The 18,727-nt window shown below is 38.7% G+C and overlaps 2 protein-coding genes across 5 annotated transcripts in view; one reads left to right on the forward strand and one right to left on the reverse strand.

Moving 5' to 3' along the window:
- TRMT11 (tRNA methyltransferase 11 homolog) overlaps nucleotides 1–18,727 on the forward strand; it is a gene marked incomplete at both ends in the record, with an annotated part of 58,499 nt that continues 39,772 nt past the window's right edge. For 2 of the 4 annotated variants that reach the window (XM_080700632.1, XM_080700633.1), the window contains 7 exons: nucleotides 1–72; nucleotides 6,249–6,314; nucleotides 9,527–9,600; nucleotides 11,351–11,432; nucleotides 11,518–11,610; nucleotides 11,825–11,959; nucleotides 13,339–13,495. In XM_080700632.1, the coding sequence (XP_080556758.1) occupies nucleotides 1–72; nucleotides 6,249–6,314; nucleotides 9,527–9,600; nucleotides 11,351–11,432; nucleotides 11,518–11,610; nucleotides 11,825–11,959; nucleotides 13,339–13,495 (679 nt within the window). Of the gene's footprint in view, nucleotides 73–6,248; nucleotides 6,315–9,526; nucleotides 9,601–11,314; nucleotides 11,433–11,517; nucleotides 11,611–11,824; nucleotides 11,960–13,338; nucleotides 13,496–18,727 lie in introns of all 4 variants that reach the window. The other 2 variants (XM_080700631.1, XM_080700634.1) reach the window with 2 other exon arrangements.
- Nucleotides 15,095–16,309, reverse strand: LOC308266370 (kelch domain-containing protein 2; the record flags this gene model as incomplete). Its single annotated transcript, XM_080700566.1, has 1 exon — nucleotides 15,095–16,309. The coding sequence occupies one exon, from the start codon at nucleotides 16,307–16,309 to the stop codon at nucleotides 15,095–15,097; it is 1,215 nt and encodes a 404-aa protein (XP_080556692.1).

Here is an 18,727-nt window from a genome sequence, read left to right on the forward strand (position 1 = left end):
ATGGCGGTACCCTGCACGCTGAACAGGTATCTGCTGCTGATGGCGCAGGAGCACCTGGAGTTCCGCCTGCCGGTGAGTCCGCGGCGTCCTCCACCACTCCCGACCCGAGAGCACTGCGCGGTGGGGTTGGCTGTGGGCAGAGGCGACCCACGCCTCCAGAGCTCGCAACTATTCGGGTGGTTGTGCTGGTCAGGGTGGAATGATGCACCCCCAATCCTTAGGTCTCTGGGCTGGAGGCTCAGCTTAGTTGCGGAGTTTAAGAAGTCTAAGACAGGGCGTTGCTTCGTGTTTTCATTCATTCGTATACACGTGTGCCAGGTCCAGAATTAGATAGGTGAATATGATGGAGCCTCTCTCTCCAGGAGCTAGTTCTGTAGCGCAAGAGAGAGACCTCTAACAGGAATGCCCAGTGTAGTGTTGCGAGTGTCAAAATATGCAGTTCAAGCTCGGTGGAGATGTTGGTGGTGGAGGTTAGATGATGAAGTTGGTAAGAGGAGTTTTGTCAATTCCAGAAACGATTTCAGAATACCTGTAATCGAATGTGCTGGATACTGAGGCTATAATAATGGCGTCTGCCTTCAAGGAGCTTACAGTTTAGGGTAAGGGCTGAGCACACACATAAGCACAGAATTATAAAATAACGTTGGTAAGTGCAGTGATAGGGATGCACAGGGAAATATAACGTCATGTCGAGGGGGGATCTCATCCATCTGAAGAGTCCACTTTAAGAGGGGGACCTCGAGGGGGTGACATTTGAACCACACAAAATGTAGTAGTAGTTAGCTGGGCCAAGGAGATAAGTAAGTACATTAGAATCATAAGCTGTTCGTTTCTACTGGATCATCAGGTGCATGTGATTCAGTGATAAGGAGAAAGCAGAAGAGGCCAGAAAATACTAAGCCTTTAAAAAAACTGGAGCTTGGAAGGGAAACTTATTGAAGAGTTTTAATTACAGTGGTAGAATCAGATTTTTTTTTTTTTTAAATCCCTTTGACAGTAAAATAGAAGAAGGGTTTTGAGAGGACTGTGACTGGAGCCAGAGACTAATACAGAAGCTTTGGGATAGTCTTGTTAATTGATTAATAAGGTCGGACCTAGCGCAGGTGCTGATAGGATGGGGTGGACTGGGAAAATATTTAGGTATTGATAGCATCAGAGCTTGTTTGTTGGGGAAAGAAGGACAAGTCAAGGATGGCTCCTGGGTAGATATAGGAATGTTTCCATTTAAAATAGAGAACACAGGCAAATATTAAGATTTAAGTTTCGGTGATGCAGCATTTGCTATGTTGAATTTGCTTCATGTAGATAACATCAGGTGGAGCTGACCAGCAGACACTGGATGTGTGAGTATGCAGTATATGATAGAGCTTCTGGACTGCTGATAAATTATGTGAGTCTTCTGAATGTGAAAACTAGGAGAAAGGATGTATTTATTCAAAGCCTAGGTTCCAAAGAATGGTGAGCTAAGTAGAGATGCTTAGAAGCATTGCTATTCAGGGAAAGTCAGAAGCTGTGAGAGTCAAGTGAGAAGGGTGTGAAGCCACAGACATCGGGAGGGGATAGGTTTAGGAAGCAGGGATACATTGATGATGTTGAAAGCATGTGTTTTTAGGTTGGAAAAGAGTGGGAAAATGTTCAGTTACACTCTCAGAAGACAATTACTTGTTCACTTTTATTAGGTTTTTAGTGGGAGAAACCAGATTGGTTTGGTAGTCACTTGAAGATGAGAGACTGCTTTTAACTAGAGCATTAGATAGGAAAGTAAGAGATTGGTTAACAGTTTGAGGGACACTGAAAGTCAAGGAAGACTCCTTATAGGGGAAGATTGAGCTTGAATATGTTTATAGGCTGAAGGGAAGGGGGAAATGGATATAGGACACAGTGGGAGGTGTTCACCTTTCAGTAGAAAGAAAGATTGGGCAAAGGAGAGTTAGAATGGAAATTACTTGGAGGCCTGTTTTCTAGGTAATGAAAGGTTATTTCTCAGAGAGGGGGACCAGCAGCTGATGGGGAAAATGAAAAAACAAAAAAAAGTCACATTTTAAAGTAATCTTTGAGAGAGTTGACAATAAAAACGGTGGTGTAGGGAACACAAGTTTTAGAGCAAGGCTGAAAATCAGCTAAAGATGGGAGATCATGTGTTTGCAGTTGTGCCAGAATTTTTTTATTTTCTTAACTATTGGTCAGCTCATTGGCCTTCACAAGAATTATGAAGGAAGATTTGTGGCATTAATTCAGGATCAATATTTTGAGTTCCATAGAGGAACAAAAATTTCAGTTAGGTCTTCATTGATAAAGGAGATGGTTGGCCTTTCAATGAAGAAGATTGGAAAGCCCACTTCCATGAGAAAGAAAAGTATGTATTAAGACTCAGAGTGTGATGGTTTATGGTTTTGGAGACTTGTGGAGAGAGGATGAAGGTAGTGGGCACTGAAGCTAGAGAGAGAGTGACGAGCCAGATTTTGGATTGTTTTGAAATTATTGAGGGGAGTTTGAATTTTTATTTTTGGTTAGGGGATGAGAATGGAGTGCTTAGGCTGTGCTGTCAAGAGTAGCATCGCCACTGCTTGACGATTTTATTTATTTTTTTATTTTATTTTTTATTTTTGGTGGTACTGGGGGTGGAACCTAGAGGCTTTCTACCTCCGGGCTATACTCCCAGACCCATTTTATATTTTATTTGGACACAGGGTCTCACTAAGTTGCTGAGAGCCTCACTAAGTAGCTGAGGCTGGCTTCAAACCTGTGCGATCCTCCTGTCTCAGCCTCCCAAGCGTGGGGATTACAAGCGTGCGCCACCACGCCCGGCTTGCTTGATGATTTTAACCTGCTCTTTCCCTCTAACATTCTTAGTAACTGTCTTACCCTGGTATCCGTTTAATATTCCATAAGCTCAGTTCTGTTTTATGCCCTCATTGTTCCAAGACATAGATCTTATATAATATTAATTTATATTTACCTTCACATTTGTTTATTTTGGGTTTATATTTTTTACTTGATGTGTGTTATTGGAGATTGAACCCAGAGAAGTTCTACCTCTGAGCTATACTCCCAGACATCTTCTCCCATTTTAAATTTGAAGTCTCACTATGCTGCTGAGGCTGTCCTTGAACCTGTGATCTTGTGTCAGCCTCCCAATTACTGTGATTACAGAAGTGTGCCACTATGCTTGGCTTATTAGATTTTTATTTTTTCTTTTTTTAATCTTTCTGATGGTACTGGTGATTGAACGCAGGGGCATTCTACCTCCACGCTACATCTCAGCCCTTTTTATTTTTTACTTTGAAACAGGGTCTCACGATGTTGCAGAGGGTCTAATCAAGATGCTAAAGCTGGCAGCGACCTGAGATCCTCCTGTCTTGGCCTCTCAAGTACTGGGATCATAGCCATGTGCTATGATACCTGGCTGATTATTTATTTATTTATTTATTTATTTATTTATTATTTTTTTGTGTGTGGTACTGGGGGTGGAACCCAGAGGCTTTCTACCTCTGGGCTATATGCCCAGCCCTATTTTATATTTTATTTTGAAACAGGGTCTCACTAAGTTGCCGTGAGCCTCACTAAGTAGCTGAGGCTGGCTTTGAACCTTTGTGATCCTCCTGTCTCAGCCTCCCAAGCGCGGGGATTACAAGCGTGCGCCACCACGCCCAGCTGATTATTTATTTTTATTTATTTACTTATTATTTATTTATTTATTGTGGTACTGGGGATTGAACCAAGGAGCATTCTCCCTACAAGCTACAATCCCAGCCCTATTTTTTATTCTTTATTTTGAAACAGGATGTCACTAACTTGTGGAGGGCCTAAGTAGCTGAGGCTGGCTGCGAACCTGCGATTCTCCTGTCTCAACCTCCCAAGCATGTGCCACCACACCCAATGGCTGATTCTTTTTAATATCTATAATTTCCCTTTGGTAGATTTACATCCTTTCCCAGAGGATAACTTTATATATTTTATCACCTTAAAGATAGAAAGCATAATTCTGTTAAAGTATGTGACTGATAAAAGGGGTCCTGTGGGTCTTTTCTGTTGGTTTTTGTTTTGTTTTGTTTTTGCTTGTTCTTTTTCAAGTGTGCCTGGTAATTTTTAAGTATGTACCAGAGAGTGTGTTTTCAGAATTACTTAAATAATGTGAGGTATAGGATTATAAGCATGATTCACCACGCCCATTTTTTTTAACCTGTTGATTTCCAGGAGCAGTAAATTTTGATGTTATAGTTTTTTTTTTTTTTTTACTCATAAAGCTCATGTCACAATATGCTTTATGATAGAATGAATAACAATCATGCAAGACCAAGTAACTTTATTATTATTATTATTATTATTATTATTATTATTATATACTTTTGGTGGTACTGGGGTTCCTGGAAGCCCTACTACCTCCAGGCTATACTCAAAGACCTATTTTTATATTTTTATTTGGAAACAGGGTCTCTTAAGCCAGCACGGCTGGCTTCGAATCTGCGCGATCCTCCTGTCTTCACCTCCCAAGTGCGGGGATTACAAGTGTGCGCCACCATGCCCGCCAACTTACTTAATTTTTCTAAATTTTTAAATTACAACAATTTTTTTTGGTGTGTGTGTGTGTGTGTGTGTGTGTGTGTGTGTGTGTGTGTGTGTTGTGGTACTGGGGATGGAACCCAGAGGCTTTCTACCTCTGGGTTACACTCCTAGACCTATTTTATATTTTGGAAACAGGGTCTCACTAAGTTGCCGTGAGCCTCACTAAGTAGCTGAGGCTTGCTTCGAACCTGTGCCACCACGCCCGGCATTACTTACTTTATAGTTTCATTTTTTCTTTTAAGTTATTGTAACTCTGTCAGTCTTATTTGGCTTCTTGAGCCACTGGACTTCAAGAACAGTGCCAGAGTTGTCATTGTTGCGATTCCATTAATACAGCCTCAGGTTCTGTGCTCCTTCTCTCTGTGCAAATCTCCTGACTTCATGACATGGCTATGATTCCTATATTACACACAAGGAAAACGAGAGTTAAAGGAGCTAAGTTTTTTGTATAGAACCACGTAGCTAGTATGTGGAAGGTCTGAACAAATTGTATGACTATCAAGTCTCATAATGTCTCTTATTCAAATTTATGTTACTCATGGTGCAAAATATCCTTTGGGCTACCTCACTAATTTATAATCTTACCAATTTACTGCTTTTTGTGCTCATGGTCTATCCATATTTTTGGACTGAATTCAGTTCCTTCTAATAAAAGAAACAATTTGGTACATAGACAAAGGAAAAATAGGGCATTAGTTGCTCAACTCTTCCATTCTTTTGGATCTTGGTGTGGGGAACTTGATGATGTGGGTATGCTTTCTCAGGTGGGCTTGGTACAATGGGTTCCTTCTTCTGATTGGGAAGAAACTCTCATCAGTTACCTGTTGTATGAACTCTCATTAGTTATCTGCTATAGGTACCTGATATAGTTACCTGCTATAGGAACTATTAGCGGTGGGATTCTGCTTGTTTTTATGTTCTAGAGACAATTTGTTAGTGGTACAAATGATAAAATATATATAATCTTGTGTTTATAAATGATTGCACATTAAACAGATTTTAAATTTGCATGCATGAGGTGTTTAAAGTATCTATTATGCTAGTTCTCATTCTGGTTCTATAACTATTCAGAAAAAAGGGGAGGTTAACTTAATACATTTGTGTTTGGTGAATCCACAACGATGCTCTCTAGTTAATTGTTTTATTTTGTAAACATCCTCAAACTATTTTTTTTTTTTTTTTTTTTTGGTGGTACTGGGGATGGAACCTTTCCACCACTGGGCTACACTCCCAGACCTATTTTATATTTTATATATAAATTAAAAATATATTTTAATATAAAGTATATATATATTAGGAGACCCTGGAAACAGGGTCTCTTAAGCCAGCAACACTGGCTTCTAAGCAGGGGGTGGGGGGGATTACAAGTGCCGCCACACCCGGCAAACTGTCTTTTTATTTATCTTTATTGATCAGTTGTTAGGTTTACCAATCTGTAGTGTCTGTAATCTTTCTTTTCCTTTCAAAATCAGGACTTTTTTTGATCATTTCTTTTGGTAACTCTCCTGTTGTCTAAAACCTTTCAGAAATTACTTAACCATGGTTATGACTATGACATTTTTTCAGGACCTAAATGGTATCAGCCCGCTCTTTTATTTTTAATCATATTAGACTTGCTTCTTTTAGTAGACCTTGCGTTTCTTGTTTAAAAATACGTTCTCTCTATAATATTTTCAATACAGGAAATAAAATCTTTGCTTTCACTCTTTGGAGGTCGGTTCACCAGCAGCCAAGACACTTATGGAAAGGTAAGGTTAATTTTCATTAGACCATATGTATTATACTTATAAGTAGAACTTTGAATTTGAGAAGAAATACAAAACTTAAGTTTATATTTCAGTGGTTATTTGTATCTATTCCTAGAGACAATGGAATAAAAAGTATTTTTGGAGGAAAATTGTAGCTTTGGAAAGTAACTTAGATTTACTTCCATATTTATTTATTTATTTATTTATTTAATTATTTATTTATTTTGGTGGTACTGGGAGTGGAACCCAGAGGCTTTCTACCTCTGGGCTATACTCCCAGACCCATTTTATATTTTAATGGAAACAGGGACTCACTAAGTTGTTGAGAGCCTCACTCAGTAGCTGAGGCTGGCTTTGAACCTGCGCGATCCTCCTGTCTCAGCCTCCCAAGCGCGGGGATTACAAGTGTGTGCCACCACGCCCAGCACCCTTTTTTTTTTTTTTTTTTTTGCGGGTCTGGGGATGGAACCCAGGGGCGTTTGACCTCCGAGCTACACCCTCTACCCTATTTTTGATTCTTTATTTTGAAACCGGGTCTCACTGAGTTGCAAAGGGCCTCACTAAGTAGCTGAGGCTGTCCGTGAACCGCGATCCTCCAGGTCTCAGCCTCCCGAATGCTGGGATTACAAGTGTGCGCCACCACGCCCGGCAGAAAGGGTTCCTCCAGCACCCATTTTTATTTATTTAATTTATTAATTTATTTTGGAACTGGAGATGGAATCCAGGGGCATTCTACCACCAAGCTATACCCCCAGCCCTATATTTTATTCTTTATTTTGAAACAGGGTCTCACTGAGTGGCAAAGAGCCGCTAAGTAGCTGAGGGTGGCAGCAAACCACCATCTTCCTTGTCTCAGTCTCTCAAATGTTGGGATAACAAGTGTGCGCCACCACACCTGGCTTCCATTTTTATTTTGACTCAGTTTTTTTTTGTATGTGATGCTGCGTATGAAACCCAAAATATTGCACATGCTAGGTAAGTAAGTGCTCTGTCCCTGAGCTACATATTCAGCCCATTTCAATTTTTAATTCAGTACTCATTCAGTACAAAATACTCATTTGTACCTGTTATTTTATTTAAAAAGGGTGTATTCAGAATTAGAATTTAGCTGAATTTTAGGCTTGTATTGGGAATCATTTTAAAATTTGAAATTATGTACTGTATTATGGATTGAAATTTTAAACTTTGTAATTTGTAGTTTTATCAGTGTCTTAGAGAAGTTTGGAAAGCAGAAAAAGAAAAAGGCATTCACAGTTTTTCCTCCTTGACATGACTTGTAACTGGGTATGTGGCTTTCTGGTCTTTCCTTTTTTTTCTTCATGATTCATATATTGTTCCAGTCTTTTTCATGTGCTTTATTTCTGCTCAGTTGTAATACTTCTTTCCATGAATTTCTGTAATCTGTTTTTAATTTAATAGTATTAATAGAGGCACATGTTGTTCTTAGCCTTCATCACTAACAGCTGCATGATATTTTCCACTGACTAGCTCTACCATAATTTAACCATTTTATTCAGGTCTCTTTTAAAACTTTCTTAGTAAAAATAATACTAAGATGATTTTTCTGTTTGGATTTTGAATTTTTCCATATTGTGGCATAAATACTGGAAAAAAGAGACTGTGCATGACAGACAGGAGTTCTTGTAAAAAATTAGAGAATGTAAGTTGAAAGTCCCCTCAGCTGGGTGTGGTGGCACACACCTCTCTTCCCATACCTGCGAGGCTGAGACAGGAGGATCACAGGTTTGAGGCCAGCCTCAGCAACATAGTGAGGCCATCAGCAGTTTAGTGAGACCCTGTTTCAAACAACAACAAAAAGCAAACAAACAAACAAAAAAAGGAAAAGAAAAATAGGATTGGGGGTATTAGCTCACAGGTAGAATGCCCTTTGCATTAATCCACAATTCCAAAAAATAAAAAGGGCTAGGTGTTGCTCAGAAGTAGAAGGTTCCTGGGTTCAATCCCCAGCACACACCCCCCCCCCCCCCCCCGGGCTTACAAAAAGTCCTCTGATGTTGAAATTTTATTCCTAATTTTTATTTACTGAGGGATGATGGAAGGGAGGGAGGGTATGGGTATAATTAGGTAGGGGGTGGCACACGAGGTCAGGAGGCTGCTGTCTGTGACCAGGGCGTTCTGTGACCAGGGCGTTCTGGCAATGGGTTATCTGGGCAGACCTTGCCAGTGTATATAATCTTGGGTATTGAACTAAGATCGAGAAACCCCTCTTGACTCATGTGGAGCTTTTTAATGTTTTTTTGCCTAGATGAAATGATAAAATAATGTTAATGGTCATTTAATAATGTTCATCATAGCAATTTCACAGGGCTCCTCAGTCACCTCTCAAGTAGTCACAGTTACCTAGAAAAAGAGAGGACATTTAGTAACTTGAGAACTAGAGTACTTACAAGTTAAAAATAAAATTAGCTGTTTTATAAATTAAAAATAAAATTAGCTGTTCTTATTAGCAAAAATATCCTGATTGTAGCCTGTAACAGATATTAGTTATTTTAGTCAAGCTACATAAAGGCAAATAAGCCTTCAATTTTATTTGCTGCTATTTTCATGTATAAATTAATTTATAAAAGCATTCTTACATTGTATTATAGAATCCCAGCAGGTTACCCAAACTAATTTAGCTTCTTTCACTATTGGAGTATTGGAGTGATTTTTATTTTATTTATTTTGTGGTACTGGGAGTGGAACCCAGGGGCATTCTATCTCCGACCTCCACCCCTAGCCCTGTTTTTTTTATTTTGAAACAGGGTCTCTTGAGTTGCAAAGGGCCACACTAAGTAGCTGAGGCTGTCTCTGAACCTCCATCCTCCTGTCTCAGCCTTCCAAATGCTAGGATTACAAGCATGTGCCACCATGCCTGGCAGTTTATTATTTAAAATCAGATCAGGTAGTTTTTCATTAAAATAGTAAATAGGCTTGCCGGGCGTGGTGGCGCACACTTGTAATCCCCACGCTTGGGAGGCAGAGACAGGAGGGTCACGCACGTTCGAAGCAAGCCATGCGGCTTAAGAGACCCTGTTTCCAAATAAAAATATAAAATAGGTCTGGGAGTGTAGAAGGGCTTCCAGGAACCCCAGTACCACCCCCCCCAAAAAAAAATAGTAAATAAGAATTTTTATCGACTTCTAGAGTCAAACTGCATACTTGACCACTTGGCCACCAAGGAGTAAGTTGCATATTCTTATTTCTTTCAGTCTCCATTTTGGATTCTTAGCATTCCCTCTGAAGATATTGCAAGAAACTTAATGAAGCGGACAGTGTGTGCCAAGTAAGAGAAGCTAACCATGCTCTCCTGCATGAGTGTGTATTTTACTTCTCAGAACTAGTCTGTCCTGTTTTGCTGTTTTGGTAGAAAGTAGTATTTCTGGAAGGACCTTAGCTTTGCTTGCAGTTACATACATCTACCACTGGATGGTGGTAGGGGAACGGAAAATTACTTTCTGAAGCCAAGAGTAGAAAAATCTCAGTGGGAAAGGTGTACAAGATCTTGTTTAGAACAATTTTTAAAACTTATATATTAACCACGAGTATCAGTAGTATAGTATGAATGTAAATACTATGTTTTTTTTGTGGGGGGGGGGCTGTACCTGCAGCTCTTTTTTATTTTTTATTTTGAGACAGAGTCTTGCTAAATTGCCATGGGCCTTGCTAAATTGTTAAGGCTGATCTTAAACCTGTAATCCTCCTGTCTCAGCCTCCCAAGTACTGGGATTATGGGCATGTGATGCACTAGACTTGGCTGTAAATGCTATATTTTCACATAGGATACATTCCACATTTAATTATAGCCAAACTTTTGAAAATTCACAAATACATTTTGTATTTAAAAATTTTTTTACAGTGCTGGGATTCGAACCTAGGGCACTGTACCACTGAGCTACATTCCCAGTGTTTTTATTTTGAGGCAGTTTTTTGCAAAGTTGCCCAGGCTGGCCTCTAGCTTGTGATTCTCCTGCCTTGGCTTTCAAAATAGCTGGGAGTACAGGCATATGCCACTACACATAGCCAAAAACGGTTTGCTTATAGATGATGCTTAGTTAAGTGAGCATATTGGTAACGTGTAAGGTGACAGAAAGTGGGAATTGCTATGAATGTTTTACTCTTTTGTTAGAGAATTTCTAGTAGTCATACCTTGACATAAATTGATGAACTTGTTCATTGTTTATCCTGAGTATTTTTAGGTTTTATCATTGACAGTTTTTCATCTTTTTAAAAAGGTTTTGTGATTTATACTTTTTCATTATTCTCTGTATAATTTTATAGCTGACGTATACCTTAAGAGATTGCTAAGTAAAAATAGCATTACTATAATGGTCTTTTCTGTATAAATTCAATAAAGTGTAAAGGAGGGATTCTGTTTCAAAGGATAGCACGTGCAGTGTGATTGTAGCAGAATAAAAGTAGACTTAATAGCGTAGATTCAAAACCAACGTAGATTAGAATTTCCTGTGCTAGAGATTGAAAATTAATTTTAAATAGTTTATACCATAACATGAGTAAAGCATATAGCAAACTCCTGGGTACCTACCTTGTTAGAGCTCAACATTTTGAGTAATTTAGTTAATAAATGTTACCAAATAGTAACCATATGTTAATAAGTAACATTTTTATCTGGTACTTTTTTATGGAGAAGACATTGGGGAAAATTGAATTTTCTGCAACCATTCACCCATTTCAGTAAAAAAAATCTTAAGTGATTTTACTGTATCATTTGATCTAATATAAAAATATAATGATGGTGCATGGGCATATAGCTCAGTGGTAGAGCACATGTTAGCACAGGCTCTGGGTTCAAATCCTGGGAAAACTAGTAACAATTTCTTTCCTGTAAGGTTCCTATTCTTCGTGTGGTTTTGACTTAGTTGCATTTGTTTCAAGTATATGTATTTGTAATTTATAGCTTAGAAAATATTGACAATTATTTCAGTGGAGCAAGCATAAAAATCTAGTAAAATAACTTCTGTATTACTACATGAATTAAGCTCTATTAAGGTTGGTACCAATCATTTGTTTTCTAGATCCATATTTGAATTATGGGGTCATGGGAACTCTCCTGAGGAGCTGTACAGTTCTCTTAAAAATTATCCTTTGGAGAAAATGGTAGGTAGTGATACATGGTTCTGTGTGGGAATAGCTGTGGATTTTGTAGAATTATTTAGCTTAAAAAAATCTGCTTTTATTTCAGGTTCCATTTCTACATTCAGACTCTACGTATAAAATAAAGATTCACACATTTAATAAAACATTAACACAAGAAGAAAAAATCAAACGAATAGATGTAAGTGACTTTAAGATCACTGTAGCCTAGCCATTGTTGATATACAAGAATAACTAATAACCTTTTAAGTGCTTATCTTGTACCACAATTTTGCTAAGCACTTTTCATGCTTAATTTAATGCTGATACCAGATTTTCATGGTAGATATTACTAGATAACCACTATTTTTCCTTGTAAAATTTTATAGGACACTGGAGTTACTTTTATTTTTTAGGCACTTGAGTTTCTGCCATTTGAAGGGAAAGTGAACTTAAAGAAGCCACAACATATATTCTCTATTTTGGAAGATTATGGTTTGGATCCTAACCGCATTCCTGAGAATCCATATAATATTTATTTTGGTAGATGGGTAAGCAGATATTCTTTCCACTTATCTTATTTCTTTAAAAACTAAATGTAGGGAGTGGTGAGTAGGCCCGGGCCACCCTCCCCCCTCATGCCATTTTGGCATGGGGCTGTAACTATTTTCTGTAAATCTATTTTCTGTATTTCTGTCTTTTTAATAAACTTTAAATCTTCAAAAAAAAAAATTAAATGTAGGTTGATGGGCATGGTGGCGCAGCAACCTACATTTTTATTCCCAGCACTTGGGAGGCTGAGACAGGAGGATCACACAGGTTCGAAGCCAGCCTCAGCTACTAGTGAGACTCTCAGCAACTTAGTGAGACCCTGTTTCCAAATAAAATATAAAATAGGTCTTTGAGCCGGGTGTGGTCGCGCACGCTTGTAATCCCAGCACTTCGGAGGCTGAGACAGGAGGATCGCACGGGTTTGAAGCCAGCCTTAGCTACTTAGTGAGGCTCTCGGCAACTTAGTGAGACCCTGTTTCCAAATAAAATATAAAATAGGTCTGGGAGGATAGCCCGGAGGTAGAAAGCCTCTGGGTTCCATCCCCAGTACCACCAAATAAATAAATAAATAAATAAATAAATAAATAATAAATAAATAAATAAATACATAAATAAATAAATAAATAAATGTTAGATCTGGGAGTATAGCCTGGAGGTAGAAAAGCCTTTGGGTTCCACCCCTAGCACCACACACACACAAAAACAAATCAGAAAACAAAAAAACTAAATGTAGGTTGAGGGTGTAGGTATAGTGCTTTCCTAGCATGCGTGAGGCCCTGGGCTTGACATCTAGCACCAGCACAAAATAAAATGCTTTTGTTAAAAAAATTCAGTGTATTCTTCCAGAGATTTCTGTGAAGTGCAAGAGGCTTGTTAGATACCTAGGGAGGCAGAGGTACATCTAGGGACATTAAAACAAGATTTGCCAGAAAACCTGGACTGCTTTGTAATCAAGCAGAGAGAAGGCAGGGTGCTGTGATAGTTGAGGGAGCTCATTTGTGGAGATCACAGGTCTGGATTTTTCTTTCTGAAAAGAAGTGAATTACTGGAGAGTAGTTCTGCCCATTTCCTTGAGGCTGTAAGACACTGAGTGGAAGCTGAGACTGAAGTTATATGGTTATTTAGGAGAAAAAGAAATGGGGAAAGCTTGCGTACCACTCCTGGAATAGTGTTTGGTTTGAAAAGACAAAGTAATGGAAAATTATTAAGAAATAAAAGGTATTTGTCTATAATTCCCCTGATCACTTTCAAGGAATAAGTTTAGAGCAATAATAAGTGGAAAGAAGTTCTCATCTTCAAGATGCTGTGGTTTTATTGCCAGTGATTATCGTAAGTCTGTTGTCTTTGGTTATACTAATTTGAAAACTTTCTGATCTAGATCGCAGATGGACAGAGAGAGCTGATTGAGTCATACAGTGTCAAAAAGAGACATTTTATTGGAAACACAAGTATGGATGCTGGTTTATCATTCATTATGGCCAACCATGGAAAAGTGAAAGAAAATGATATTGTCTTTGATCCCTTTGTTGGAACAGGTATTTTTATTTTAACTGTTAAGCTACTAGAGAGATGTTGCTTGTTTGTAGTGGTAAAAGTCTTATTAATATTTTTAATGAGATATTAAATGAACAGAATAATCTTTTAATTGTCATTGGATAGTAGCTAAGAGTCAACAATTCTTATATAGTAGCCAGTGTTTAACACTTTCCCATTTCAAAGATAGTGCTGATAGAATTGTGTGGGGTTTATTTCAAGTAAGCCACTAGGGGGGAGCATCTGTCTATTTTTTTAAAAACAGAAAATCTTGCTTTTTTTAAAGTTCTTGTTTTAAAACAAATAACTATATATTTGGATGGAAGAAAATAATAAATGTATCTTATCTTCCTCTTGGTTTATAAGTTATAAGTGTGGAAATAAAAGCAACTAAGTAGCAGTGGACTAGAGTTTGGCTGCCACAGCCACACCTGGTTTCTAGCTACTTGATTGGGTCATTCCTCTGACTGTGTGGAGAATTTTTCTTTCTTTAGATTGTTTTTGTTTGTTGTTGCCCATAATGAGGGAATGCTCAGTTTCATCTGGCTCACTCCATCATGGTTCATTTGTGGTTGGAGTCTCTCTAGCCATCTTTCCAAGTGAGCAGTGTTTGTTGCATAGTTAATGTGTCAGGGACTTCTGCCCTGCATGCGAGGCTTACTTAGCTAATTCTTCTAATTCCTATAACTAACTTGGAGATACTTTTAAAAATCTTGTTGAGGAACATATGGCATAGAGAGAGGGTAAGTGAGTTGGCCAAGGTCATAGGTTATAAACAAGTTTGAAAGGATTCAAACTCAAGCAGTCAAATTCTTAGGTTCATGTTCTTAACTACTGATAGACTCACTTCTTTCTGCATTGGGTTTTACCAGCCAGCTCTTATACCATAAACTAACGCCAGGAATATGACCATGTGAGTTTGGATGAAAGAGTATCTGCCCAAAAGATTTCTAGCTGACAGGAACCTTTTTGGGTGTTGTTGCTGAATTAATTCACTAGTGGGTTTTTCTTCTAGTCTGCCAGCATTTTCCTATTTTTTACTTTCTATATACTATTTTTTTCTTTTCCTATTCTCACTACCTTAAATGCCTTTCCCCACATTTTAAGCTTTTTATTGGCAGTAACATCAAACTTATCTAAAAATTATCAGGAAGTAAAATGGAACAAACAATACCCATATATTCTAACCACGCTGAAGCTATGGATAATATTTGGCTTCATTTTTTATCATTTTTTCTATTTTTCTTTCTATACCTAATATTTTTTTCTGTATCATTTGAAAGTTGCATATATCATACTCCTTTCCAATACTTCATTATTTCTTTTTATTCTTTTTGGTGGCACTGGGGTTCCTGGAATCCCTTCTACCTCCGGGCTACACTCCCAGACCTATTGTATATTTTTTTTTTTTTTTTTTGGTGTTAAATACATTTATTGTAAACTTTAGACACAAAAATAGGTTCTCTAGGCCATTCACATGCACATTAAAACCAAAAGCTACAAACTACAACAATTCACATAATTATACAAATGATGCTGTTCTGGGACGATTACAGGATTGTTGTCCATGCAGGGAGATCGAAGGCATTATCTATGAAGCCTTAGGATCCAGAAGTATTATTACTACCAAATCTCTGATGAACACTGTGAAGTAAGTGTTTTGGAAGGCAGTTCCACGAGTTGGCTAGCATTGCTTTAAAGCAAATGACTGCTTCTAAGCTTAGCCGCACAAGAGATTTTGGTTGAACTGAAAATATAAGTATCTCATTGCTGTGTGCAGCTCTGTGGTGAACCAGCAGGTTGTTAGCACACCCACCAAAAACAATGACTTCTCCTTCATCACTGGCACAAGCTGTATGCCACAACCTTGGTTTTTCAGTATAGGGATGGTTAAACTGTATCCATTCGTTCTTACTGATGCAGTAAGTCCAGGCATCACTCAGTGGCTGTTTTTCAGTGGTAAATCCTCCAAAGAGAAAAAGATGATCTGAAGAAACTGGCGTTAATGAGTGCCAGGACCGGCCAACAGGGCATGTGCCTTGAGGGATTAGTTCATTCCACTCCCATGTGTCCAGATTAAGATAGTGAAGATCATTCATTCTAGCATCTCGGTATCTGCCTCCAAACACAAAGCCTTTGTTTCCAACGGTTGCACAGGCATGGGCGGCGCGCGGGGAAGGCGCTTTGCCAGTCGTTATAGGCTGGCTCCAGGTAAATGTTTCAGTGTCTAAAATATGTACGTGATCATTCCATCCTCTTGGATGACTTGAATTCCAAAAAGATGTTTCATCAAATTCAAAAGTTCCCAATACTTTATCTTCAGGCAAATATCCATACCCTCCAAAAAATATTAACTTGTTTTTATATACCCAGACACCAAGTTTGTCCTTTGATGATGGAGGGATTCCTTGGCAGTCAATTCTTTCCCATTGTAACACTCTATCTGTAGACCTTGAATCCAGCATGTAGAACTTATTTGTATTGCCTCTTGAATGGTGTCCCCCAAACAAGTACAAGACCCTGTCTACACACACGGCGCAGCTTCCCGACATGGAAGGAGGGACATCACCTTCAGTGTTAATCTTTTTCCATCTTCCAGTCTCCATGTTGTAGATCCATAATTCTTCTCTAGGCAGATAAAAGTCATATAATCCTCTGACTTGATTACTCTTGTAGCCGCCCCAGACGAACATGCGGCGGCCATCGCTGACGGCGACGTGGCCGCTGCGCTCGGCCGGGCAGGCCAGCTCAGCCGCCTCCGAGCCCTCGAAGGCCGGGCCGCCGCCCGCCCGCGCGCCGTCGTCGCCCTCGGCCATCTTGAGCCGCAGCTCCGCGACCGGGCCGCCCGCGCGGGACGAGCCGGACCCTGCGGGGCGGCGGGCGGGACCCAGGCCGCAGCTCACCGCGCCGCCCGCCGCCCACCTATTGTATATTTTTGAGACAGGGTTTCTTAAGCCAGCGCGATCCTCCTGTCTCCACCTCCCAAGTGCGGGGATTACAAGCGTGTGCCACCACGCCTGGCTTCGTTATTTCTTAAGAATAAAGATATATTATGTTACATAACTGTAGAACAGTTTTCAATATTAGTAAATATATTAATAGTCATATTTCAGTTTTGTCAATTGATTCAGTAATGTTCTTTTTCCATTTCTAACCTAGGATTAGTATTGTATTATCATTGTTTCCTTGATCACTTTGATTTGGAACACAACTAAAGCCTTTCTTCATTTTTTTTGTGTGTGTGTGTGTGTGTGTGTGTGTGTGTGTGTGTGTGTGTGTTGCTGGTTGAACCCAGGGCCTTGGGCATGCTAAGTAAAGGCTCTACCATTGAGCCATATTTCCAGCCTCCAAAACCTTTTCTTCTATGATGAAATTTTTTCTTTAGAAGAATGGTATTGCACTTCCATTTGCTTTTTATCTAGAATGTTCTTCATTTTGGGCTTTTTTATGTTCTTCATAATTAGATTTAGGTTATGTATTCCTAGCTGGGCTATTATATCAGTGATTTTGTGTCCTTCTTAGGGTATACACACGGTGTCTCTCTGTTCCTCATTGGTAATGTTAATTTCTATTAGTTGATTTTTTTCTAATCTATGTTGATAAATGGTTTCTTCTCTTATAAGCTATCTGTGAAGAAACATATTTAAGACTCTGTAAATATTCTAGTATTTATCCAAACACTCTTCCCATCTGTCAGGTTTGGTATCCATTGATAAGATTCTTGTTTGAGTCAACCTTTACTGTGATGGCTACAAAGGAATAATTTTCCAACTTCAGCATTCTGAGAGCCACTGATCAACACTATTCTACTATATTCAAGAATCCTTTCTTCTCTTTCATATATTTATTTACCTATTTAAAATGCCATAAACCACTGGACTTTTTTTTCCCACTAGGAGAACATTCTTTACGCTGACACTCAGTAATTCATGACATTCCTTTATTATTTTGTTGTTCAAATTGTTCTGTTTGCCTAGCCTTTTTACATTGAATCTGCCTTTATGACATATTCCTATCTTTTTTGTTTGTTTGTTTGTTTGTTTCCTTTTTGAGCACTTTTGTTCATTTCTGGCTCATCTTTTTCCTGTACTAAACTGGGCATCAAGTCATTTCTCTAAGGAACCTCGGAAGATGGTATTAGAGACCAAGATCTCAGTTCTAGAACCTTTTAGAAGACAAGCTAAGAAATGCATATATGTTTATATACATAATATGCACAAAAGTGCATATATGGTAGACATGGATTTATTCTTACATACTGAGTGTACATATATATAAATGTCTATAGACAGACATATTTTAGAACTTATGGATTTATACATACTAGGTATTCTAGTTAATACTTACAAATTTCTTTTTTGCCTATCTCATTCCATATTTATATGTACCTTCTACAATAGAACCCTGGTTTCTACCAATATTAACATTTGTTCTTTTTATCATTCCTATAACTAAAATGATTTCAAAATTGTTTTGCCCATGCCACTTAAAAAAAAAAAGAAAACAAAAGAATCCTACTAAAAAAAGTTTAGGATATGTTTTCAATTCCTCACCCTGTCCTAAGGGATAAATAAATACTTTGTATTTGACTATTTGTCAAAATCCATCTTTTCAGCCGGGCGTGGTGGCGCACACTTGTAATCCCCACCCTTCGGAGGCTGAGATAGGAGGATCACGCAGGTTTAAAGCCAGCCTCAGCTACTTAGTGAGGCTCTCAGCAACTTAGTGAGACCTTGTTTCCAAATAAAAATATAAAAATAGGTCTGGGAGTCTAGCCCAGAGGTAGAAGGCCTCTGGGTTCCACCCCCAGTACCACACACACACACACAAAAAAAGCCATCTTTTCCCCCTTCATTTAAAGTTTAATTGTAGCCAGGTGTGGTGGCACATGCTAGTAATCCCACAGCTTGGGAAGCTGAGAGAGGAGGATCACACAGGTTCAAAGCCAGCCTTAGCTACTTAGTGAGGCTCTCGGCAACTTAGTAAGACCTTGTTTCTAAATAAAGTATAAAATAGGTCTGAGTGTATAGCCCAGAGGTAGAAATGCTCCTGGGTTCCATCCCCAGTAACACACACACACACATACACACACACACACACACACACACACACACACACACATTTAATTGCATTTATTTGTTCTAGTTTGCTCATAGTTTTAGGTTTATCCCCTGTGCCTTTCCCATTTCTTGTTGGTTTATTTTTAAATATCTAAAAAATAAACTTGCTTTCAA

The sequence above is a fragment of the Muscardinus avellanarius genome (genome assembly GCF_963383645.1).
Source record: "Muscardinus avellanarius genome assembly, chromosome: 8".
In the NCBI taxonomy this organism is placed as follows: Eukaryota; Metazoa; Chordata; class Mammalia; order Rodentia; family Gliridae; genus Muscardinus; species Muscardinus avellanarius.